The following is a 25,719-nucleotide window of genomic DNA, read 5'->3' as shown; positions in this document are numbered from 1 at the left end:
AAATCTAATTCCTGCTCTGAATTCTTACTTTGTTCTGGGTAGCAATTTCATGGCTGGCTGATATTTGCTTAAAACAGGGGTTCCCAACCAGGGGTGCGAGACGATATTCCAGGGGGTGCAAAAACTTGGATTTTCAAAATTATAGTGTATATGCATAATTCGTTGCCATTATTTCAAACTTTTGTAAGGGGTGCAAGAATATATCAGAAGCGTTTTAGGGGTGCGGGGTATAGAAAAGGTTGGGAGCCACTGGCTTAAAAGGATCCTTGAAGTTAGCTTTCAACTGTTACAAAATTAGCACCTTTGCCCAAATCAGGATTAACCTTAATCAAAGGTTATCTACTTTGCAACTTCCTCAGTCTTATACAGTCATTAGGCTTATTACAAATCCTATCCAAATCTGATCTCTTGAGAAATTCTTATCTCAGGGAGTTATATAGTTTATCCTAAGGAAAGCAGTAAATTTGACTCTTCCTCATTTGTCCACAAAAATATTTCTGCCCACCATTGAATTTCATACAGCACTTGATTATGTTCATTCATTTTGACTGCCTTGTGCTCCTTTTCCCACCAAATGTACTGGGGTTACAAATAATGGTTATCTTTGCAGATTTCTGTACCCACACCATAATCACAATAAGGAACTCATATCATTCAATTACAGTGGGGAGGGGACTTTTTAGACATGAGATTTTAACTTAATTGCAGGCAAAAAAGGATCAAGAGCTGTAAATTTGCTGAGATTCTTGTATGTACTGTATTTCTCTGGCAACAAAGCAAACTTTTGATATCAAGAGGGCTGTAGGAGTAAGAGTGGTAACTGCTCTGGTACCAGCTGCAAAATAAGCTTGTGCTCCCACAGTTGGCGATTCACCTCTTATGGAGTTAGCTGATTTTATATTCTTTTTTGAGTTAATTGATTCATGGTCTGAGCTATGGTAGTTGGTTCACTTTGGCAGCTTTCTAATATTGATGCTTACAACTTAATCAACAGTTAATAATAGTTCCCAGGAAGCTGGTAGCCATTATTCACATTCTAAAGTCATATTTGAGTAGTAGGGAAAGATAAGGACTATCAAAATGACAGGGTCATTAAGAAGACTTTGGCACAATTTCACAGACATTTGACTCAGCGTGACTTGGCTAGGCTCCAGGTTTAAATTCAGTTTAAGGCTCTCCAACATTTGGCATTGTTAGATAAGAATCTTTATTACATTGTAAACAGGAGTCACTAAAACAACGGGTTGTTTTCTATGAACATGAAAGTTTAATTCCGGCATTTGTTTCTCCTGCCCTTGCATAGTTTATCAGACTATGCATCCTATGCTTCTTAGACTCAAAGCTGGGTGACTATGGATTGCTGACATAATTAACATCTTCTCTCTGAGGAATTCTGGATGTTGACACCTGCACTGGGTATCTCCAGCCAGCATCCGGTGAAACATATATACTGCTCAAAAAAATAAAGGGAACATTTTACCATGGAACTGAAGGGGTTTGCATTCCCTTTATTTTTGTGAGCAGTATATTTTACTCTTCGCACATGCAGGAGTATGAGCCCCTAAAATATGAGTTAACTGTTCCAAAAACTGCACTTAATGGCATAGGAAAGCACAGCTGGGCATTATGAAGAGCAATACCGAGAGCAACAACCCCATACCAGTTGATGTCTCATTATAGGTAGTCCTCAAGTTATGACCACCACTGAGCCCAACATTTCTGTTGTTAAGTGAGACATTTGTTAAATGAGTTTTGCCCCATTTTATGATCTTTCTTGCCACAGTTGTTAAGTGAATCACTGCAGTTGATAAATTAATAACTGTGGTTAAGTGAATTTGGCTTTCCCAATGACTTTGTCTGTCAGAATGTCACAAAAGGGGATCACATGACCCCAGGACACTGCAACTGTCATAAATATGAATCAGTTGCTACGCATCTGAATTTTGATTGTGTGACCATGGGGATGCTGCAATGGTTGCAAGTGTGAAAATTGGTCACAAGTTACTTTTTTCAGTGCCATTGTAACTTCAAATGGTCCCTAAACGAACTGTTCCAAGTCGAGGACTGTCTGTACAGAGTAAAAGCATCATGATGCCAAAGAATACAAAAAAGTCAACGTTGAGGCCATTTTCAAAGAACTCCAAAATCTCAACTTCTCCTTGAGCCATGGCTTGTGCCAGAAACATCCCCATGATTGGTTTCTCTTTCAGAAAGGGATTCTGCCCACTCTAGCAGAACAGATTGGGACTATATAATGAGCTTGTCCCCCAGACCGAAGAGCTGAGGCAGAATCCTCCTTGTGAAGCAAAGTTCCTCTTAAGTAACTATTAAAGCAGTCAGTGAAGTTAAATAACCAGGAAATGAGGACCACTCTGAGCGTACATAAATATATATGCATGCACAGATATAGCATTACTTCTTTTTGCAATTTGTGTTACAGAATTTTTAGCTCACCCAAACTTTACGGTATAATATAACAAGCCGTAGCTACAGGGACGTAAAAGCAGAATGAGAAGTACGAAAAATGAAAAGTTCTCATGCAGGAAATTTCCTCGGAAAAAGACTGGTTGAACGATCAAGTTGGGCGGAGCTCTTCCGAGACACTCCCACCCCAAGTCTTAACTTAAGGGAAGGTCAGCAATAACGGGAGGGGGGCGGCATTTCCAAACTGCGCATGCGTGTGGAAAAAAAAAAACCCCGCGGACGTCGCTCCCGCCTCTTCAGCGCAGAACGAGCGGAAGAGCAATTCCTTCCCCCGAGCGCGTCATTTCCGGCGTGTGGGCGCGCGGCTTGATTCGCTCGGTTTGGCTGGGTCTGTTGGCTTCGCTGGCGCCGGGGCCGCCGCCGTTTGGGAAATGGCGGGTAAGGAGGGGGACCCTCCGGGCACATAAACGGGGGCGGATTGGAGACCTGGGTCTCTGGTGTCCGCTCTGCGCACTCTGGGCGAGGGAGGTTTCTCAGCCAGAGTCTGGCAGGTGATGAGCGGGAAGCCCACCCTGTTTCCGACTCTTACCTACAGTCCCGGGAAGCTCTAATTACAGGGGTAGTCAACCTTGGCTCTTTTATGACTCGTGGACTTCAACTCCCAGAATTCCTGAGCCAGCCATGCTGGCTCAGGAATTCTGGGAGTTGAAGTCCACGAGTCATAAAAGAGCCAAGGTTGACTACCCCTGCGTCTAATATATCCCTGCTGGGCGGGAAAAGTGTCTCGTGTATCTCGCTCTTTCTGCCGCGGTAGGGGAAGGAGAACCGTCCCCCGCTGGTGGAAATGGGGAATGCTTGACTTGCCCTCCAATTCGTGGCTGTTTCTCAACTCGCTTTGAAGATCGTTGACTGACGTATAGTTCACCGACGGCTCGGAGGAGAAAGGGGGTGCGCCGGTCCTTCAGGGTTCTTCCCCTGGAGTGGACCTGTGGGTAGGAGGAGAGGTTGATTGGTACGGTAGTATTTGCCCGCTAGAAGAGAATTAGGTCGCGTGGTCCTCAAACTCTTCCGCTCATCGACCCCTTCATGAAGTTTCAGATTGTAGCGTCGACCTCCATGTATTGATTATGTGAAAATAATTTAACATATATCACTTTAATAGTAGTATGAATACTTACAACATCAACCCTTTGGATTGTTCCCTTGGGGATTGATGTTGACCACTTTGGAGAACCCTGGTGTAAACTACTAGATATTATAGCCCCTTACCTTTTAAGCTGTTGCAGAATAGTAGGATTATCCAATATGGGCAACCATGGTGTGACTATCACATCATTATCCTAAACAAAGAGGGTTCTCCAAGTAAATATCTGCACTAAATGTGAATATCATGTTTGAAAATATTGGAGCATATTACTCTACAACACAGCTTTTCCCAAACTGGTGCTCTCACAATCTGTTATGTTAGTTGACAGTCTGAATGTCATTAAATTGAGAGAGAAAACTAGTCGAAAACAAACATCCCAGTGCCTCTGTGTAACTTGGGAAACTACTGTTCCTCAAAACAGTAGTAATTCACCTGCTTATGTTCTTTGAAACTTATTATATTATAACTTCTGTTCCAGTATTAGGCATATGTTTTTGTCTCTTTTTGGAATGGAAAAGCTCATAGAATCTGTGATAATTCTAAGATATGGGCTTTTACATATCTATAGATAATTCGAGATTTTAGAGCAGAAAATTGTAGTCTTCCTTAGGATGGTGACCTCTTGAGTGTTGCAAAGTTCCTGCAGCCAGGAATTAATGAGTGCTGAGAACATTGGGTTATATAACACTGAAACACTGATTTTGCACATCTGCCTTGTTTCTATCTTCATTCTCACAGGGAGGAAGAAAACGCTGAAAAAAATACTGATTGAAGCTAAAAATGTAACTTGCAGCGACATGGATCTTTCCAGATATTTTGAGCTGTTGCAGCATCTTGTCAGCTAGTCTCTATACCTGCTAGTCAGAATGGGAGTTGTAGGCCAAAGCTTCTGAGAAATCCACGGTGCAGAAAGTTGCTCTGAAACACAAATAACTTCTGTCATAGGTGAAGTTATGGCAAATATCACAAACCTGAATAAGGCTACACTCCAAAATTCTATGTGTTCACAAGGCTAAGTCCAATGAGTAGTGGTTTGTGTATCTTTGCTGTAAGTTTTCAAGCAGATGCTAGATAGCCATATTTCTGGAATAGTTTAGTAAATTTCTGTTTGGACTAGAGAGATTTGGACTAGAGAGCCTTCAAGGTTTTGTCTAATTCATATATTCTATGATTTAATCACTTTTAGAAGTTTTAGGATGCCAGCCACTGTTGTAATAATTTGAACTAATATGTATAGGTTCTGAAGCAATTCATGCCTCTTTCATTCATTAATTGTGTGAAAGGATCTTTGCATAATTATCAGAGAATAGGATTGCACTGCCATCCTTTTCTATCAGTCTTAGGTGCAATATTGGTCTTCCTTTGAGTTCAGTATATTAGAAAAGTGTCTTTGCTAAATCTCTAGAATAGCATCTGCTCATGTTGCATAGGAACAAGATAGCATACAACTAGAAGACATTATCACAGATCTACATGGTCATAGGTTGAGGGTCAGTATTGTGCGTCTATTTCTTAATTGCCACAAATGTTATTGTGTTCAAGCAGTATTTCTTAAGCTATTTTGGAGGATCCCAAAAGTGACATGGATCTTTCCAGATATTTGTTGGTATGGGTTATATTTATTGATATTTACCATATTAACTTAAAATTGACACATTCTTACAATATTTATTGAGTATCAAAATAATAGTATTAAACCAATTAACAAATACTTTCATAAAAACTATTCTAACAAATTAAAAATAGTAATGAGAAAAGTGCCATTGTTTTACATTTTTACATATGTAAAACAGTATCTGACAAATAATTTTGAATTTGCAGAATCATGACATAATCTTGGGGGTACTCTCAGGGAGCCTAGGACCACACTCTTAAGAAACACTGCTTTAAGATGCAGTAGCTATTTTGTCAGTCCTTGAAAATAGATCATATTCTCTATTGCATAATGTATTATGGTTGTGAATAACTAAATATCCAGAAAAAATACCAGGATGAGATTTGTTCAAATACATTTATGTCAATTTTCCAGCCCAATACAGGATGAATTATAAATAAATCTGTTACATGAGTATATAAATAGTTAGGTTTTCAGGTGCCTAAGTTACTTTATTCCACTGTGGAATAAAGCAGCAGTAGAACAGACTTGTGATTGCTGAGGTTGAAATTGTGAGTTAATTGGGCAAAATGAAGTGGTCTTCAGAGTCTAGGCACAGGATTTCTAATAACCAAGGAAGACGATGTACTGTACTAAATCTTCTATTTAATGGTTTTGCCATATATAGAAAGTAATGAAAGGACAACTACCTCTCTCCAACCTGAAATGCATAAGTAAAAGAATAATCTCTCCCAATTTGTTGAGCTTCTAAAAGTACAATGCATCTGTAAGGAATCTGGAGAGGAAAGCTAGATGTTGCCTCTTGCTTTGTGGCCAGAGATTCCCAGAATACGGTGTCTGTTATTGATTGCCAGAGTTGATAATTGCCAGCATATGAAGCCAGAGAAAATGGAAGAATTTTCCTATAATTGTGATAAGACTTCTGAAGTTTCAATTTGTTCACAAATTGGATTTTGAGGAGGGAAACAAAGAATTACCCTAGATTTTTTATGGGGATTGAGGGTGTATAACCAGCTAAGTCCAATTCTATCTAGCCCTAATGCTTGATGCACTTTTACCTCAGAGGCAGTGAACTGCTCTCAAAACAAAAGGCAAGGATTAGTTCTGACATTAATTCCTTCCATTCCCCCCATTCCATCCCCCAACCATCCAGCCATAACTGACGAAGCTTCTTTGATGAGAAGTGAAATATCGTCTTCTTTCTCAAGAGGAAAAAACAGTCCAGTTGCCTTTTGAAAAAGCACTTTTGAGACAGCCATGATCTGGATGACTGAGAATCTCAATAGACACTCTTAAAACAATGCCCACTTTTGGAATGCAGTCTTCAATATGTTGTGTATAACCCTCAAGCCAATAGAAAGTGCACATATTCACAGTAAGAAACTGGATGCCTGAAAGAAAACAAGAATCCACTTGGTTAGGCATATTTTCTGGACCACACATTTTATTTCTGTTGGGCAAATGGCCTAATACAAACATGACATATGAACTACAAGATCATAGTGAAGAGTTGTGCTTGTTAGACCATCTTTTGAGGTGCTTGTTTCCTTCTTTAATATCTTTGCTTTTATTTAAAATAAAATAATATGTGAGCTAAAATATTTTGTTTAAAAGCTTTTATATTGTGGCAAAAACTGATTTAAAATTCTTTTTCCCTAGGTCTCTCTGCTATGGAAAAGAAATTGGCTGAGTACAAGTGTAATACAAATGAAGCAATTCATCTAAAATTAGGTAAAATTTTAAAATATAGCTCTGATGTAACCCACTATTTCAGAAGTTTTGCTAAACAAAAATGTATTTTTAAAGACTAGCAAAGTAACAGTTGCCTTTCATGTATATACTGTTATGTACATGCATCTTTATAGAATTAATGTAACAGTAGAATAATACGGTTCCTGTTTCACTTATTTAATGATTTGTAGCATATCTCTTGCTATGTGCTGAATATATTTGAATTGAAACTTATTTTGATGAGTATTGAACAGAAAGTAGGTATTTTCCATCAGATGGGTGTTAGAACTGGGCTTAAATATCACGTCAGCTCAAAATCATCTTCTGGAAAGTTGGTTAATTAGCAAAGCGAGAAATGTAAGATTTATTGCACAGTCTTCTGCTAACACCAGCCTCATTTTGGAATTGCTGATATTTTAAACATTTCCTTAGTCTTGTATAGGTAGTTCTCACTTATCAGCAGTACCAGGAACTCCATTGCTAAGCTTCACAATCAGAAGCCTGAGTGAAGGTCACAAATGGTTATCATATTATTGTGGGACACAGTGAGCATAATAACTGTGAGCTGGTTGCTCAGTGCTGGAATATAAGGCTTGTCATAAGTGCCCCTCGTTCAGCAGTGTCATAACTTCAAATGGTTACTGAACAAGTAGATGTTAAACAAGGACTACCTGTATTCAGCTGATTTGTGTACACATTTTTGCTTTTTGATATGGAAGTGGCAATGTGTGAAGAAGCCTTAGGAATTTAAGACTCTTTAAGTGATAAAACATAAAAGTACTGTGGAGAAAATAATGGAAAATAGATTCTTTTCCCTATCGCTACATTCTGAATCAGAAATTGTAATAAGGTCAATTTGAGAAATTGTACAGGATCTAATTATTTAATGAACTATATCTACAGTAGAGACTTAAACTGATTTTCTGTAACAAATAAAACCTTCCTGTGACATGCATTTGAAACTGAAAAAAACATGAATTTATTAGGGCATGAGCAATTCTATGTTCCCAAAATGCATGGCTAAAGCAACATAGAAGGTTTTTTACTTCCCTCTTCCAAGGTCTTCTCTTGGTGGTAGCAGAAAGCTCTGCTTGCATTAGCACTTATACTCTGCCAGTGGTGGGATCAGACAAAATATATTTTAATGTTCTAGTGAGGAATGCTGGACTTTTACAGGTTCCTAGATTATCAAAATTCCACTGTAATAATGCCAACTGAAGTAGTTGACTCCATCCTATTAGAAGTGGGTTCTGGGTGAGTGAGTTTAAGAGTTGCAAAATATTGGCCCAGTAGTAGGTAAGATTTCAGACATTATGGCATAGCCTCACTAGATGCACAGATACTCCTCTTTTTTATACTGCTCTTCCCATTGATACAATTTCTGTAAATTAACCAAAATATGTTGGCAGACTACTACCAACTATTCAAATGCAAACAACTTTTTCTCATCAGTCCGCTTCCCAGAGGATTTGGAAGATGATAATACAACATTTCATCCGGAGTTCAGCCATCAAGTCTTTGGGGATGAGTAAGTGATATAATATATTATTAAAAAAAGTTTTAAAAGATTGGATTTTGTACCAATGCCATAAAATTTAACAGTAATTTTTATTAAATTGCATGCAGCTCTTTCAATAAATATATGGATCTATAATTATTTTTGCCATATAATTAACTGAGGTCAAGATCTATAGAACGATTGGCATTGCTTTTGTGTTATGATGCTCTTTTCTAAAGTTGTAACAGATTTCAATTCCAATTTATTGAAGATTTTAATTAGAATAATAAAAATAATATAAACTAAATTCAGAAAGAAAGCAAAGCAAAAAAAAGTAAAGTGTAAAGAAGAAGAAAGCGAAAGAAAAAATGTGGGTGGCCGTGGCACCGATGGGGCTTTCCCCGCTCGGGGTGGCCTTTTGCTTGCTGGGCATGAGTGTGCTCTACCACCTCTACTCGAGCTTCCTAGCTGGCTGCTTCGCCTCCTTCGTGCTGGGCAGGCCTGCAGCTCTGAGTGGCGGCGGCAGCCTAATGGACCTGCACGAGCTTCTGGCGGTGATGGCCCGAGGCAGGGCCATGGTGCATTGGGTGCACAAGGGGAACAGACTCCATGCGCGGGCCAAGGGCAAGATCTGCGAGGAGGCCGGGGAGATGACCAGCAGTAACCTGCTCTCCAACCGCAAGCAAAAACAGATGGGATGGAGTAGGCGCGTCCAGTGGTCTGCATCTCGTGCCTCCTCCCCTCCCCTACTCTGCCTGCTTCTGGAGGGCTGGCCTGGTATTTGCAGCGGGCTGCAGAGTCCCGGTGTGCCATGGTCGTGGAGCCAGCAGGCTGTGGCTGCTGATGGACACCGTCGGCTCCCATGCGCTCGTTGGCCTCTGTGTGCCTGCCCCCTGCCTGCCCTTGCCTCGCCTGACCCTGCAGGACGAGCCTCCTGCCCATCTCCCCACCTGCCAGAGACCCCCTGGATCTCCCTCAACCCTGCCCAGTCCCCACAGGTGTCCCCCCACGATCAACGTCAAGCTGGCCATGCCCACCCAGTTAGCCGTGACTACCGCAGCCACGCCCACCCGTCCCCCCTGAGGGCCCCATAATGCTGATACGGCCCTCAATGAAATTGAGTTTGATTTAAACAAGGATGTCCACTTTTACCTTTTTTGTTATTTCTGTAAACCATTGGCTTGTGTTATTGGACAACAAAGAAAATTTATGGATAATTTTACTTAATTTAATTGAACATAAATTGATTTTATTTGCAGATGACAGTCTTCTGTTTATTTCTAAACCTTACACTAGTATTGCTATGTTAATGCAAATGATAAATAAAATAGCAGGATATTCCATCAAGTGGTTTAAATCGGAGGTGATGCCAATAGGTGAAAATCTGATTATCCTTCCATTTAAGGAATATTAGTTTCATATTTGTATCAAAACCATTAAATATTTAGGTATGGATATAGAAAAAAAATATAATTCCTATATATAAAGGTTTCTTCAGATATGGGTAAGTGGGAATCATTTAAACCTCACTCTTTAGGTGAATAGTCTCAAAATAAATACTCCCATGTTAATTTATATTCTGGGAGGAATTCCTGCTTAAATATGACTTGTTTCACATCTGTCATTTCTTCATAAGCATCTTTTGAACACTATCCATAGAAGCAGACATTGTTGATATTGTGGCTACTAATTTCTGACCCCATTCTTAGTACTTAAAATATAACAGTATTTTGTGTCATTGTATAAATCCTAGTACTGATCAAAACCAAAAACAAATTTATACTCCCCCCCCTTTTGGCCTGGAATCTTTAGTCCTGTCTTGTGTCCAATTTCTAAAAACATAAAGTCTCCAATCTCTGTTATGAAATATAGTAGACAAAATATTTTTATTTCTCATGGAAATATGTTTATTTTACATAGTTGGTTTCAAAATCTTACACTAAAAGTTTCAATATTCCAAATTTACCTGGCCCCTTAATTTGCTTATACTGTAGTATAACTTTCTTAGATCAAAATCTTCTTTACCTTTTTGCCATTCATTTAAAATTCTTTAAGCTCTTTACTTGTTAATTTCTCTTTTGTTCAGAAATGAAGATAGACTCACCAAATGGCTTTTCAAACATGTTGCAAAGATCTCTAACAGCTTTAAGATGATTAAATAGGCAATTTCTGAAAGTGATTTGAAAGCAAGGTTAGCAAACCTAGTGTATGTTTAAAAGGTTCCATGTAAGTGTGAGCTTGATAACTCATCTCTTTATTTCCCGTTGTTTGACTCTTTGTTCTGGAGTTTCCTCATGAAAGCAACTGTGTAGAGCACATGAGGCTGATCTCCTGTCCTCTCCTTGTCCAATCAATCAGAATCAGAATAGATTCTGGAAGGGGCCTTGGAGGTTTTCTAATCCACCCCACCCCCACTCAAGCAGGAGACCCTTTACCAGTGGTGGCAAACCTTTTAGAGACCAAGTGCCCAAACTGCAACCCAAAACCCACTTATTTATCACAAAGTGCCAACACGGCAATTTAACCTGAATACTGATGTTTTAGTTTAGAAAAAACAACTCCTACATTAATATCTTTTGTCTTAAAAGAAAAACACAATAACAGAGCTTTCAATGATACAAACAACTTTTTATTGAAAGGTAAAAGTTTGTATTTGGCATGCTTTTGAACAATTAATATAATTTTTGCTGTTATATGCATGCTGATAATTTGTCTAACCTTGGCTCATACTTTGTAAGTTTGAGAGCAACACATGCAGCACTCAGGTCATCTGTTAGTCTGTTTCTGCTGTCAGATTTGATATAATTCAAAGCTGAAAACAGCTGCTCACAAGCATAAGATGATCCAAACAAGGTAAGGAAAGCAATCCCAAGTGTTTTCATTGACTTAAAATTATGTGGCAGAGATTTCCACACTTTAAGGATTTCATTTTCAAACTAACTGTGCTGTCCTTTGTCATCCCTTCTATCTTTTCAAGTGTTTCACGCAGGTCATAGAATTTATTTTTCCAGATGGAGCTTTCTTGAAATTCCGGTAGCTCCATTTCCAGATTTCCTAAATCTAACCAGTGTAAGCAGGAAAGATCAAGTTCTTCAAATTTGGCTTTATCTGGAGAAATAAGAAAACACAGGGTTGTCTCCATCTCACGGAACTGTAAAAATCTGTTACTAAAATTCACCTTTACAGCTGTTACAATGCTAGAAAATTCCTTGTAGATTTCCTGATGGCTTGTAGAATTGTCTGCAAATGTTGTAGAATTTTCTAAATGCATTTTTAGATTTGGAAACTATTTCAGCTGCCCACTTTCAAGGTCTCTTTCAAAAACCTGCAGTTTTCTCTCAAATGTTTTGATATCACAAAACATTCTTTCTGCTGTTTTCCCTACACCTTGTAGTTGTTTGTTCAGTACATTGAATTGTAGTGTAAAATCTGTAAAAAAACATGAGGTTGGTAACTCATGCCATATCAGTGAGCTGTGGATATTCCTGCCCTTTTTCATTCATAAACAGCCTAATTTCATCCAAGCAGTATACAAATCTCTCCAGGACTTGTCCTCTGCTCAGCCACTGAACATTATTATACATAAGTACACAATTATACTGTGCTTGAACCTCCTCAAGAAGTGCTTGAAACTGTCAAAAATTCAGAGCACAAGCCATGATGTAGTTCACCATTTTTGTGACATCTTTGAGGACATCGTCAAATTTTTTGCTGCTTTCCCTGGTACAAAGAGCTTCTTGGTATATAATACAATGGAACTGAATGACTTGATGTTTTGTTTCTTTAACAAAGAACTGTATGAAACCAGATGTTGCCCCCACCATAGAAGGTGCTCCATCACTAGTAATTGAAACAACTTTTTCTGGTCTTATATCTTGTGACAAAAAGGCCTCCTTCACAGCATTGTAGATATCTATTCCTTGTATTCTTTCAGGCAAAGACACCAGTTTCACCAGCTTTTCTCTCATGTCACCAACAGCATAACGCAAAATTACTGCTAGCCTTGCATGATTATTTATATCTGTGCTTTCGTCCAAGCACATGAAGTAACAGGCTGCTTTTTGTAAGTCAGTGGTGAGCTGTTGACTAACATCACTTGCCATGCACTGGATTCGATCTTTAACAGTATTTCTGCTAAGTGGCACTTCAGAGATGCGTTGAATAACTTTATCCTTGTTTGGGAATCATGTAAAAGGGAATTATTCCCAGACAACATGGCCGTTTTGATAATATCCCCATCAGAGAGGGGCTTACCATGTTTTGCTATGCACAGTGAAATTTGAAAATTGGCAGCTGTCAGATGATTTGTTCTAGAAAGATAGTTGCAAAACCTAAGTTACTGGGAATGATATTTCCTCAATTTCTCTTTAAGAAACTCTTTTCTTTCAGTTTCACCAAGTTTGGCAACACTTTTGTGGTTGATGTGCGACACAAAACACTTTCATTACACAGAATACATAAACTTTCCCATTTCATTCAATCACTCCAAATGACTCTATCCAGGCCTCTTGGAATGATCTTCCACTATCTGTTTTTGCTTTTTTTGCTGTACTCATTTTTGGGTGTTCAAGACTCGGGAGTCTACAAAAACACAACATTTAAAAAAAAAAATGAAGCATCCAATACAAATCTATCCCTATACCAAAAATAGCTAACACTGTTAGTTAACATTAAAGAAATGGATATTTCCTGAATCAACAATCTACGGCTGGCTGGCTTTATGAGCGGCTGGAACATAGGAACATAAGAAGAGCCCGCTGGATCAGGCCAATGGCCCATCTAGTCCAGCTCTTGTATCTCACAGTGGCCCACATCTATAATGAGGTAGCGCATACCCATCAGGGCTAGTAACCTGTGATGGACTTTTCCTCCAGAAATTTGTCCAATCCCCTCTTAAAGGCATCTAGGCTAGATGCCATCACCACATCCTGTGGCAAGGAGTTCCACAAATTAATTACATGCTGGGTAAGTGGATGTTCCTCTTTTATTGAGCAGGGGGAGAGTAACTGGTCCTCCACACCCCAGCAGTGTCTTTTCTGGTGGCTGTCTCCCGGTGTTCTTTTGCTTCTTTTTACATTGTAAGCCCCTTAGGGCAGTGGTTCTCAACCTGTGGGTCGGGACCCCATTTGGGGTCGATCGACCATTTCATGGGGGTCGCCAAGCAAGGCTGTCTGCCATTTTTTTTGTCCGCCATTTTTTTTGTCCACCATTTTTTTCCCCTTTTCTGGTGGGTGCCTTATCTCCCTTGGGCTGGGCCAGCTGGTGGTAGGCCTGCTCCGTCTCTGCCGCCTGCCAGCTACGCCTCGGCCGGCGCAGGGGGCGGAACCACGCATGCGTGGCGCTCCCGGGCAGGGAAAGTCCTCGACTTATGACCGGTTGGGTAGTCCTTGACTTACAACCGGTTTAGTCCTCGACTTACGACTGGTTTAGTTCTCAACTTACGACCGGTTTAGTCCTCGACTTACGACCGGTTGGGGTCGCGGCATTAAAAAGGTTGAGAACCACTGCCTTAGGGAGAGGGAGCAGTTAGAAAAGTGAAATATAAATACTGTCAATAATAGTAATACTGTGAAAGATTGCATTTATTGTTTTATTAAGCCAGCAGTATCCTAGTTGGATGGCTGCATCATGCTGTATTTCAGGGGTCCTCAAACTTTTTAAACGGGGGGGCAGTTCATTGTCCCTCAGACTATTGGGGGGCTGGACTATAGTTTGAAAAAAATTAATGATTATAGAACAATATAAAATCAAGTATAAAATGAACAAGAAAGATGAATTGGTTAATTATTTGAACGAGTTTTTAAGTGAAGAAAATATACAAGAGGATACTTTTTTAAAATTTGTAAGAGGGAAGTGGGATGTATTTTAAGTTTTTATTAAAAAATCTATCTGAATTAATTATTTGTCTATATTTGAATATTTTCTTCTGGGTCCGTTTTTTTTACTTGCACCGAAAGAATTCTTATGCACACTGCACATATCTTATTTGTAGTGCAAAAAACCAGGAAAAAACAATACAATATTTAAAATGAAGAATAATTTTAATTAACATAAGCCAGGGCTTTTCAGCCTTTTCAGAAATTGTACTATTTTTAGGACGTAACAATATTCGAGTACCACCAGTGCTTAGCAAGGTGTCAAAAACGTATAATGATTAAAAAAAGGAATTTTGGGGTTTTACTGGTTAGATCCATTTGTTGTTATAGAAATGGCTAGTTTATAATATTATGGAAAAGTAAAAAGTTGAGGTTCAATGTTAATGCTTCCGTCTCCTCCTGCAACAGAGAAAATTAGAAGTCAGTGTCTTTTCTTTTTCCTTTCTCCCCCTCACTTTTCCCTTTTTCTCTCACCCTGCGCTCGCAGAAGCCCCCCCCCCTCACTCACACTTTGCTCACAAAAGCCTCCACTCGCTCTCACTCACTCCTCTGTCTCTTTCAAAGGCACCTTGTCGGTCTCTCCCCCACTCACTCCGTCTCTTTCAAAGGCCTCTTGCTCGCTCACTTACTGCCCTGTCACTTCCAAATGCCACTTGCTCACTCACTCGTTCACTTACTGTCCCATCGAACGCCACTTGCTCACTCGCTCGCTCACTCACTGCCCCAGAGGGGAGCAGCCCGGCTCCGCATCCCTCTGACTTTCTAGTAACGAACTCTGGAGAACTCTGTGCTGGGGCGATGGCGTGCATGCCCACAGAGAGGCCATAGGCCACACCTGCCATAGGTTCGCCACCACTACCCTATACTATTTCAGACTGCTGACTGTCCAGTCTTTTCTTAAAAACCTCTAGTGATGAAACAGCTTCAAAGTGTAAAGGCAAGCTATTCCACTGGTTAATTATCCTCACTGTTAGGAAGTTTCTCCTTAATTCTAGGTTGCTTCTCTCCTTGATTAGTTTCCATCCGTTGCTTCTTGTCCTGCCTTCAGGCGCTTTGGAAAATAGCTTGACTCCCTCTTCTTTGTGGCAGCCCCTCAAATATTGGAGTATTGCTATCATGTCACCCTAGTCCTTCTTCTCTCTAGACTGGCCATACCCAATTCCTGCAACTGTTCTTCATATGTTTTTGTCTCCAGGCCCTTAATCATTTTAGTTGCTCTTCTTTGCACTTTTTCCGGAGTCTCAACGTCTTTTTTCTAATGTGGTGACCAAAACTGGATGCAGTAGTCCAGGTGTGGTCTTTCTAAGGATTTATAAAGCGGTACTAATATTTCATGTGATTTTGATTCTATGCCTCTGTTTATACAACCAAGGATTGTATTAGCTTTTTTGGCTGCACATGCACACTGCTGACTCATGTTTAAGTGATCGTCCACTAGGACTCCAAGGTCTCTCTCACAGTTACTGTTCTTGAGCCAAGTTTTACCTAATCTGTATTTGTACCTTTGGTTTTTCCTGTCTATGTGTAAAACCTTGCTTTTCTCCACATTAAATTTCATGTTGTTGGATAGGGTCCATTGTTCAAGTCCGTCAAAATGTTTTTGGATCCTGAGCTTGTCTTCTGTGATGTTGGCTATTCCTGCCAGCTTAGCGTCATCTGCAAATTTGATGAGTTCATCTTTTATTCCCTCATCTAAGTCATTTATGAAGAAATTGAAGACGGAATCTTGTAGTACTCTACTGCTTACTTCTCTCCATGTAAATGTAGTACCATTAAGGACTAGTTGACTATAATTTGTCAGCCATTTATCTAGTGGTAATGCTGTCTATTTACCAAGAAGTAGGTTGTGGTCTACTTTGTCGAATGCCTTGCTGAAGTCAAAGTATGGTACGTCCACAGCATTTCACTGGTCGACTAATTTAGTCATTTTGTCAAAGAATGAAATAAGATTGGTTTGGCATGATCTATTTTTAACTAGTGCTGGCTACTAGTTATAACTTTATTTGTTTCTAGATGTTAACAGATCTGTTTTTTTATTATTTTTTCCAATATCTACCCAGGTAGATATTGGAAATATCTACAGGTAGATATTGGAAATATCTACAGACCAACCATGTTAGGCTGGTTGGTCTGTAGTTTCCTAGGCCTGTTTTTTTTTCTTTCCTTTTTTGAAGATGGGAACCACATCAGCTCTTTTCCAATCCTCTGGCAGTTTCCCAGTACTCCTGGATTTTTTTAAAGATATAGTACAGTGGTTCTGAGATAATATCTGCCAGCTCCTTCAGAACTCTGGGATCCATCCATCAGGTACTGGTGATTTATATTGATCAAGATCAGATAGGTGTTCTCTTACCATTTTTTTGCTTATTTTAATTTTTATTTCTAATTTGCCTTTTACAGTACATTTTTTGGTACATTGGGCTATAATTTCTTTTTGTGTGAAGATTGATGCAAAGAATGAGTTAAGCAGCTCTGCTTTTTCCCTACTGTCTGTTATTTCCTTGCCATCTTCTCTCTTTAGTGGACTGATTGTTTCCTTGACTTTTTTCTTGTTATTAATATGTTGGAAGAAACTTTTTTTTATTATTCTTGATTTCTGTTGCAAGTCTTTGTTCGTTCTGAGCCTTTGTTTTCCTGACATCTTTGCAGATTTGGGCTATCTGCTGACGTTCTGCCTTAGTTATGTGTCCCTCTTTCCATTTTTTTGTACTTGTCCTTTTTGTGTTTCAGTTTCTCAGAGAGATCTTTGCACATTACAGTGCTTTTGGAGGTTCCCTAAAGTTTAGAACTAGATTTGTCATATGAAACAATAGGCTGCTATTTTAGAAATATGAACCTTAATGTCTTTTGGGTATGTGGTTCTTTAGATCTGATTAAAGCTAGAGCTTAATTGTTATGAATGTCATGGCACTCAATTTTTCTTTATTGTTTGAACTTTTATGCCAACATACTCTATTTCACTCCAAGAAGTTAACAATAACAAAAATTATTCAATGTAATTTAAACATCCATGGTAAACAAGAACACAATTACTTTAAATTAAGTTTAAAATAAAAATAAAAATGAGCAGCACCAACATTAACAAATTAACAAGTCTACCTTTTGGTATGTGTGTGTGTCTGTGTGTGGAGAAATTATACCAGGAGGTGTTGTCAGCATTTTGATGCAATATTAGAAACTACTGAATTTCTGGATGAATGAATTATCCTGAAGTTGAATCTAAACAAGACTCGGTAATTATTGTCCATCACATGATCTGACATCTCCAGTGTTGTCTAACAGTATCATTGTCCATGAAGATACAAGTTTGCAATTTGATTCTGCTGGATCGGGCTTTCACCCAACCTCAGCTGGTGCATTAATTGCTATCTTACCTAAATTTAAGGATCTTGCAATATGGCTTACACCCTCATTTTCACTTGCTTAAATTAATACAATGTGCTATATATGGTTGCCTGTGAACACCACCCAGAAACTTCAGAATGCAACAGCAGCCTAACTACTAGCCAGCCTGTATCAATTATAATCACATTACATCTGTGTAATAGGCCCCACACTGGCTTTCTGTTGACTTTAAAGTTCTATTTTTGACCTTTTAAATCCTGGACTTGGGTCTACTCTAAAGTATCTTCAGGACTATTTTCAATCTGCTACAACTTTTGTAAGTTGCTTAACCTGAATATTTGGAATATTTGACTTTGATTGCTGCCATCCATTTATTTATGTTTTTTTTATTATTTTTGTAATTGTTTTTATGTATTATATGTTATATGTGTATTTCATTGATTTTTATGCTATAATATTACAGCATAATAACATGTTTTGTTGCTAATTCCTGAATACATTAGGGAAGCTTATAAAATAATATTAAAAGATTTTTCTCTGGGTACTCATGGCAAATGAATTATAATTTCAATGAGAAATAATATCTTTGTGATTGTGTTGGCACATCTCAGCAATGATTTGTTCTGTGTTTCTAGCTGAATTGTTTTAGGCGAATAAATCACAATTTGAAACAATTATTTGTCAATTGCATCCAAGTGACTTGGAATGATATATAAATATTAATGGTTTTCAGGGTTATTCTTGGTTCATTTTTATACTCTACCAAATCCAGTAATAAATCCCCAGAGGTACAAAGCAAGAACAAGTAAAATTGAAATAATGAAATCAGAAGTTGGCCAAACAATTCAATTTCTCATCTACAAGATGGTCTTGCTCAAGAAACTATAATTAATTAAAACAAATTGTGGATTACTGTGATGCATGATAATTGTCTTAGGAATTGACTAGTTTTCAACTGTAGACGGGTATTTCAATAATTGAATTTGTGTTTCTCCTACAGTGAGGTTGCCTTTGGTTACAAGGGACTGAAGATTCTTTTGTACTACGTCGCTGGTAACTTGTCAACACTCTTTCGCATTGATTATACATCAAAAGTTAATGAGAATTTTGAGTGTGTGGAGGTAAAATCAAATATTCAGATGTCATCTAAACTCGCTAAGGTTGCTTCTCTTCAACTTTTTATGCTCACATGTTTATTTTCAAATTCCTTCACTGTCATATAATCCATGTACATTGTATTGATTGTGGTTTAATCAGGCTCTTTTGCTTAATTTTAACATGTGATTTGAAATGTGTACAATAATTTTCCATTGTAACGACTCTGAACACAGTAACTAAAATGAATAGAGCTATTTAAGAGTTTTTTTCTGCTTAAAAGCACGTTTTATATATTTTATTATTGTCCTCAGAATAATGTTTAATGAGTATTTTAAACAAGCTTTCTATGAATTTGTCATCCTTTATACAAGTAAATTGCATACGCATCAGAAGTCTAACATTATTTCATGCTTCAGGTATAAACCGCTGAAGAAATTCTCACTTATATGGTTGTATTTATCTGTATCTAGTAGTTTGAAATAGAACTGATGTAAAACTATAATTTGTCTGATCTCATGGGCCACTTCAGAATTACCACATGGCAGCTCTAAATATAAGAAATTCTATTTTATATTGCTGGTCATTTCTGAGTATTGTGAGAATGTGATAATGCTAGGTTTAAGGTAGGAAGCTACAGCTCTCTTTTCATCAGGACCAAAACATTGTTGCTTTTCAGCATTTGATATTGGTATTCTTAATCATCAGAACTAAAGTAGACTGTTGGTTGGGCTCAAGAATTCAAACTGTTTCTCAGGAATCCTTTTACTTATGTCCTGGTACTCTTTTTTTTTACTTTTGAGTACCAAAACTAGGAAGATGGATAGAATGCCCTTGGAATGCTTTCCATATTGCAAAGTAATTTAGATATATTTTTGTTTATATTTTGATATTTTTGACATTGAAAATTAAGATAAAGGTAGATTATAGATTTAGGCTAACAATGTGTGAAAAAAAACCCTGAGCTGTAAATATATTATTTTATTTTTTAATGTGGGGGAGGGGAGTTGTGGAATTATGGTAATAAAACATTGCCTCAGTGTTTACATTGAATCTGCTTTTACTTGTCCACAATTTTGGCAACCCAGACCAGTTGGTTCAGTTGATGCAAAAAAATGGTAGGCTGTTAACCAGCGCACAAGACCAGAAACATTAGCCTGAGTTATTGACAATGGCTTGTTTTTATGGCATTTTACCTATATCAGTAGTTGGCTTGAGTACCTTGTGAGTAGAAAAATGGGATATAAATCAAAAGGAAGAACTATCTTTTTTTAGATCAGTGCTGACTTTCATGAGCCTAATAATAGGATGTTTAACATGGTGGGATAAAAATGTATTACAGAATAATACTACATTAAAAATAGCTAGGTTTTCATTTCTTGGCCTTCTGTTTTTATTATAATAGTTTGTAAGAGTTACGTTGGCAACTGTAGCACAGTTAAATAAAGGCAGCCTTCTTGTATTTTTACACACATAGATTTAGTTTAGAAAAAAATGTCTTTTAGCCTTGTTCAGACTTCTTTAATCATTTCCATAAGATGACAGCAAATTTGTAGAAGTGTGTACCTTAATTACACAACAGCATCTTAGAAATATAAAGTTGATATATGAATGTTAATAGCATCAAGGGGTTAAGAATGAAGTATGCAATGGCTGAACTCTATCCATACTCTGCATCCCAAAATATAGCTAATAGTGAAGTATTATTCATTTGCAGGTGCATTGCTTCTACTTAGGGGGATAACAGTTGAAAGGACTGCCATTAGCAGTGTGTTGTATTAGCCTTTTGTAGTGTATTTTGTCCTAAGCATCTTAATTTCCCAGTTTTGAATGCTAAGTAGCAAAGGTCTTGGTTTAGAATTAATACTCATCATGCATGTAAACGGTGTGAAAGAGCTGCTTAGTAAGTTAACACAAAGTGTTCTTGTGTCAATCCTTATGGAAATAGATACAATACAAACATTACAGCTGAACTCATGACAAACTCCATTAAGTAAAAACCTGGGCTCATTGTTCAGAGCATGGTTTGAATAGAATGTAAGCTCATTTTGTTGAATGTAATGTCAGGCTTTTAGGAGTTGTATTGAGGGGGAAGGGTTTTGTTAAGTTGAGACCAATTCATTAAGTTTTATTGCCTGGTGAGAAGCAGCAATACATTATTGTTAAACTTCATCAGATATTCATGGCTAAAGAGAAGTAGTAAATGTATTCAATCAAGTGGCCGTTTGGGGGCCTGAAAAGGATTATGATGTCTGCTCAGCTGATAGTCTATCACATTTACTTTGACTATTTAATAAGGCTACTCTTAATTCAGTTTTTGCTTATAAAATGTGTACTGTTTCCTCATCCTTTGGTTAAATTAGATTTAAAAATAAGTTCTCTAGATATAGTTGTTTGCAGTCATTAAATTGCTAAAGTAATTTGAGGTAGGATAGTATTTTCTGGCCTTTCTTGATATTTGCATGATTGGATTTTTCTTGAGTTGATCTTCATACTGGGGCTGTCAAGCCCTAGTTTGTTTGGGTTGCTTTTGCTTAGCTTCAAGGGTATAAGAATGGATGGAATATGCACTGCTCAGAAATAGCAATCATATGGATGGTAGGTCTTTTTAAATTTTCTTTTTGTTACTGGATAGTAACAACATAGTGCTGGCCAAGTGCACAACATAATCCCATGCCATTAGTTTTCTTCCCACTGCTGCACTCAAGCTCTCAAAATATTGGTCACGCTATTGTAAATAATCATTATATTAGCAAGAATATACAGGTAGCCTCGACTTACAACAGTTCATTTAGTGACCATTCAAAGTTACAAGGATACTGAAAAAAGTGATTCATGACCATATTTCACACGACTGTTGCAGCATCCCCACGATCACGTGATCAAAATTCAGATGCTTGGCAACTGGTTCATATTTATGACCGTTGCAGTGTCTCAGGGTCATGTGATCACCTTTTGCAATCTTCTGACAAGCAAAGGAAATGGGAAAGCCAGATTCATTTAACAATCTTGTTACTAACTTAACAATTACAGTGATTCACTTAACAACTGTGGCAAGAAAGGTCATAAAATGAGGCAAAATTCACTTAACAATCGTCTCACTTAGCAATATAAATTTGGGGCTCAATTGTGGTCATATGTTGAGGATTACCTGTACTGGGATTAGGAAATATTGCATTTTTTCTTAAAATAAAAATGCATATGTATTCTTTAAAATCAGTATTATTATTATTTTTAAAAATCCCTTTTCTGTAATTTATGCTTTCTCTGGGTTTTTTTTTTATTATGACTTTGATTTATAGGTAGTCCTTGACTTACAACCATAATTGACCTCGAAATTTAGGTCATATGTTGTTATGATAGTTAAGTGAAATGCCCACATGACCGCCTTGCTCAATGACAGCAATCCTGGCTCTCACCATTGCAGTTGTTAAGCAGACATAGCGACAGAGCAGCAGCTCCCATTCTTACACAAAAGAGACCTGAAGACCTGGACTGGAGAAAAGAAGCTTAGATCTTTGTGATCAAAGCTTCTTTTCTCCAGCCCAGCAGTACAATTCCCTTTCCCTTTGTGGGCAGAAGGGAACTTCGCCTCAAATTCCAAGCATAATTTTGTCACAAAACATCTGCAGCATTGGGCATTTGGAGCCAGCCCCACAAATGAGAGGGAGCTGCCTCATTTCTGAGAATTGGGTGCAAACACCCTGTGCTGCAAATGCTCCATGCCAAAATCCTGTTTGGATTTCAGCCTGGGCTTTTTCAGCCAGTCTTCCTGAAAGCAAAACTGCTTGGCAGACAGACTCCACCTTGTGTCAGGTGAAAACGATCCCAGCAGGCAGCACTCTTACTCTCAAAAGAGGCTGGGTGAAAAAGTTCCTTAGTGTCCCCAGTGTCCTTGATAGTAAAACCACTGCTTGGCAAAGAGACTCTTCTCTGCACAGGATGAAACCCATCTGTCGGACCCCGCTATTGCTCTCAAGGAGGCTGGGTGAAAAAAAACCCTCTTGAAATCCAAGCTTGGATTTTGTGACAGACCTGTTTCAGCCAGCCCCCAGAAACCAGAGGGAGTCCTCTTGATAGGCAGCAACAGCTTGCAATCTTATCTGCTGGCTTCCCCACTGACTTTCTGGGGAAGCCAGCAGGGATGGCAGGGATGGTGCTTCACATGGCGATCACATGATTGCAGGGTGCTTGGCAACCTGCCTTAAGTGCAAGCAAGTTGCTAAGTGCCCAGATTGCAATCATGTGATGCAGTGGCCATAAAATTTGGGCATGGGTCGCAAATCTGTTCAGCTCCATCATAATTTTGAATGGTCACTGAACAAAAGGTGCTTAAGCAAGGACTACCTGTTTGATTTCTTAATTATTTTTAAGAAGAAATATTGTCCAAGTATCAGCATTTTCTTTTATGAATAGCTGACACCTATTTCTGTTTGTATTTTGAAGAAATCATTTCCTCTATTTTACTACAATCCCCTATTCTCCAGTAACCAAAATGCAAAATAGCTAGGGTAAAATTGGAAGTGTCTTGGCGATGTTTCGACGAAGTACCATTGCTCCTAGAAGCACGAAGCCGAAAACACCAGCCTGAAGATGACAAATGGGACTTCGTCGAAATGTCACCAAGACACTTCCAATTTTACACGGGAGAAAACCCGAATAACCAAAGACCTACATGTATATATATAATATATGTATATATAAATAAATAAATTGGGCCTTTTTTGTTTCTCATCTTTTTGAAAGCAGAACTAAGAGTTTTCCTTAGTGAAAACTAAGTAGGAAGAATACAGCAACTTTCTGATGAATTTTAGAGGGATTCCTTCAAGGGGTAGATATGAATAATATTAGTTTACATTTAACCTTTCAGTAACTGAGCTTACATTCTCATTTCTTTTCCTTCTTTGTTTTCAGGCAGATGATGTGGAAAGTAAAATTAGAGAAATTATTCCACCAGGCTTTAGCAGAAGTGTAGATGACTTTGTATCTTTGCTGGAAAAAGAAGTTAACTTTAAGCCATTTGGGATATTATTGCATACATATTCTTTGCATAATGAAGAAGCAGGTGAAGACATAACATATCAAATATACAAGGTAAAAAAAATAAAGACATGTTTTGCCCAAAGTGACAAATTTCCATGATAACTTTTAAATGACATTCAGTTAATTGCTTGTGATATATGTAAAAAAAAACTTATTTGGGGGTCATATCACTTTTTTGTGCACTCCTAGTTGCCTGCCAAAGAATCTGAATATACCCTTCTAAGAGCTCTTTTCACATCTGTGAAGAGTTTCACCTGACTTCTTCTAGCTTTTTCCCTAGGCTGACATGACATGCCCAGGCTTTCGAGAGTATCATGAAAGGCTTCAGACCTTCTTGATGTGGTTTATTGAAACAGCGAGCTTTATTGACGTGGATGATGAAAGATGGAACTACTTTCTAGTGTAGGTACAATTCTAAAGCAATAGTGGACCTTATTACCTCTATAAAGGCTGCATTTTAATTGTGGCTGGCCAATTATTGGGACAGTATAATGATACTTTTTCTCAGGACAGGAAAAACTATTGTTTATCAAGCTGGAGTTTGCATCCATTATGTTTTGCAAGACCTTGAGAATAGAGCCAAATTAAATACTGTTGTCCACTGGAGCTCTGAATGTAGGGCTTAAACAGTAAAATGAGCTTTGCCTGTGTTTTCTTTTACTTGCCACCTATTCATCGTTATAATAGGCAAGTGTGGTGAAGTGCTGTAAAGAGGTCTGATTTATCCAAGTTGCTGCACACCAATTAAGTGAATTGTACATTCAGAACATAGCAGGTGTACCCATTGGGCCCTCACAGAGTAGCTTGCTGACACTGAAAATTCAGTCACAGAATAGAAAAGAAAATGGACACTGCATGGGAGCGCGACTGTAATTGACCTGCTTGGCTTTCTGTTTTATCTGCAGATTTGAGAAGTATAATAAGGACGGAGCGACACTCTCTGCGACTGTAGGCTATATGACAGTCTATAATTACTATGTGTACCCAGACAAAACCCGGCCACGTGTAAGGTAATTGGAAGCATAACACGTGCCTTGCCTTTTATTTCAGCAAGAGAGGACTGTTGAAATTCCCAATAATAGTTGATAATGGTTTTAATTTTGGTTTTAATTTGGGAGGGGGGGGGTTATTCTTTTATTCAAGATTTTGGTTAGCTTTGCGTTTTTAAAAATGTTGTTCTTTGCATCTAAAGTGGGAAAGAATCTCAGAGTTAACTTGTATATGAAGCCCTATATATATAGCAAATCATTATACATAAGTTTCAAAAGTAAAATGTACAGCTTTTAGTTACCTTTTTTTTCCTTCTTCCTATAGCCAAATGCTGATATTGCCTCCATTCCAAGGAGAAGGCCACGGAGCTCGGCTATTAGAAACTGTCCATAGATACTACATGTCATCTCCTACAGTGCTTGATATAACAGGTATGTGAAATGAATCTTTATTGAAACTACCAGCTTTTGAAATTCATCTGTCAAAATGAAGTGAACTTTCAAAGTTCAACTAAACAAAGGTCAAGATAATACTATCCTTTCTTACCTAAGAACTCCGTACAACATAACTCTTCAAATCCTTTTCTTACTGAGAAGAGTGCATCATGAAAATCCATCCTTTCTGCTCAAGGATTACCAGATAATTAGGCATTTTGGTTGCAAAGTACATAGCTGGCTTGACAAGGAATCTAAGTTGTTGTGGTGAGGTTTAATTGCCTGGGAGAGATTGTTTTCTTGAGGCAAACTATTAAATCTAAAATTACTCTTATCGATATTATTTCTCTTACTCATACAGTTGTGTTTTTAAACACGAGAGATTAAATGTATGTGTGTCTGAAGGAAATGAGAAAATTCCTATAAAATTATTTTGGACTCAACTTTTGAAAAGGTGCAAGTTTACCATAGAGCAAATGAACCATAATTTTATTTTTAAAGTTAAAAAGTAAAATGTATTA

At 38.0% G+C, this 25,719-nt stretch overlaps 1 protein-coding gene across 2 annotated transcripts in view; it reads left to right on the top strand.

Moving 5' to 3' along the window:
- The first annotated feature begins 2,768 nt into the window (after nt 1-2,768).
- Nucleotides 2,769-25,719, top strand: part of HAT1 (histone acetyltransferase 1) — a 33,154-nt gene continuing 10,203 nt past the window's right edge. Inside the window, exons 1-8 of one of the 2 annotated variants that reach the window (XM_015811861.2) lie at nt 2,769-2,862; nt 6,846-6,917; nt 8,370-8,445; nt 18,637-18,757; nt 23,646-23,825; nt 24,055-24,176; nt 24,680-24,784; nt 25,089-25,195. In XM_015811861.2, the coding sequence (XP_015667347.1) occupies nt 2,856-2,862; nt 6,846-6,917; nt 8,370-8,445; nt 18,637-18,757; nt 23,646-23,825; nt 24,055-24,176; nt 24,680-24,784; nt 25,089-25,195 (790 nt within the window). In that variant the 5' untranslated portion in view covers nt 2,769-2,855. Of the gene's footprint in view, nt 2,863-5,047; nt 5,062-6,845; nt 6,918-8,369; nt 8,446-18,636; nt 18,758-23,645; nt 23,826-24,054; nt 24,177-24,679; nt 24,785-25,088; nt 25,196-25,719 lie in introns of those variants that run through there. The other variant, XM_015811862.1, reaches the window with a different exon arrangement.

Source organism: Protobothrops mucrosquamatus, unplaced genomic scaffold (assembly GCF_001527695.2).
Source record: "Protobothrops mucrosquamatus isolate PMUCROS unplaced genomic scaffold, P.Mucros_1.0 scaffold54, whole genome shotgun sequence".
NCBI classification, from domain to species: Eukaryota; Metazoa; Chordata; class Lepidosauria; order Squamata; family Viperidae; genus Protobothrops; species Protobothrops mucrosquamatus.
The sequence above is the reverse complement of the archived record's forward strand: the minus strand, read 5'-3'. Positions and strand labels throughout refer to the sequence as shown.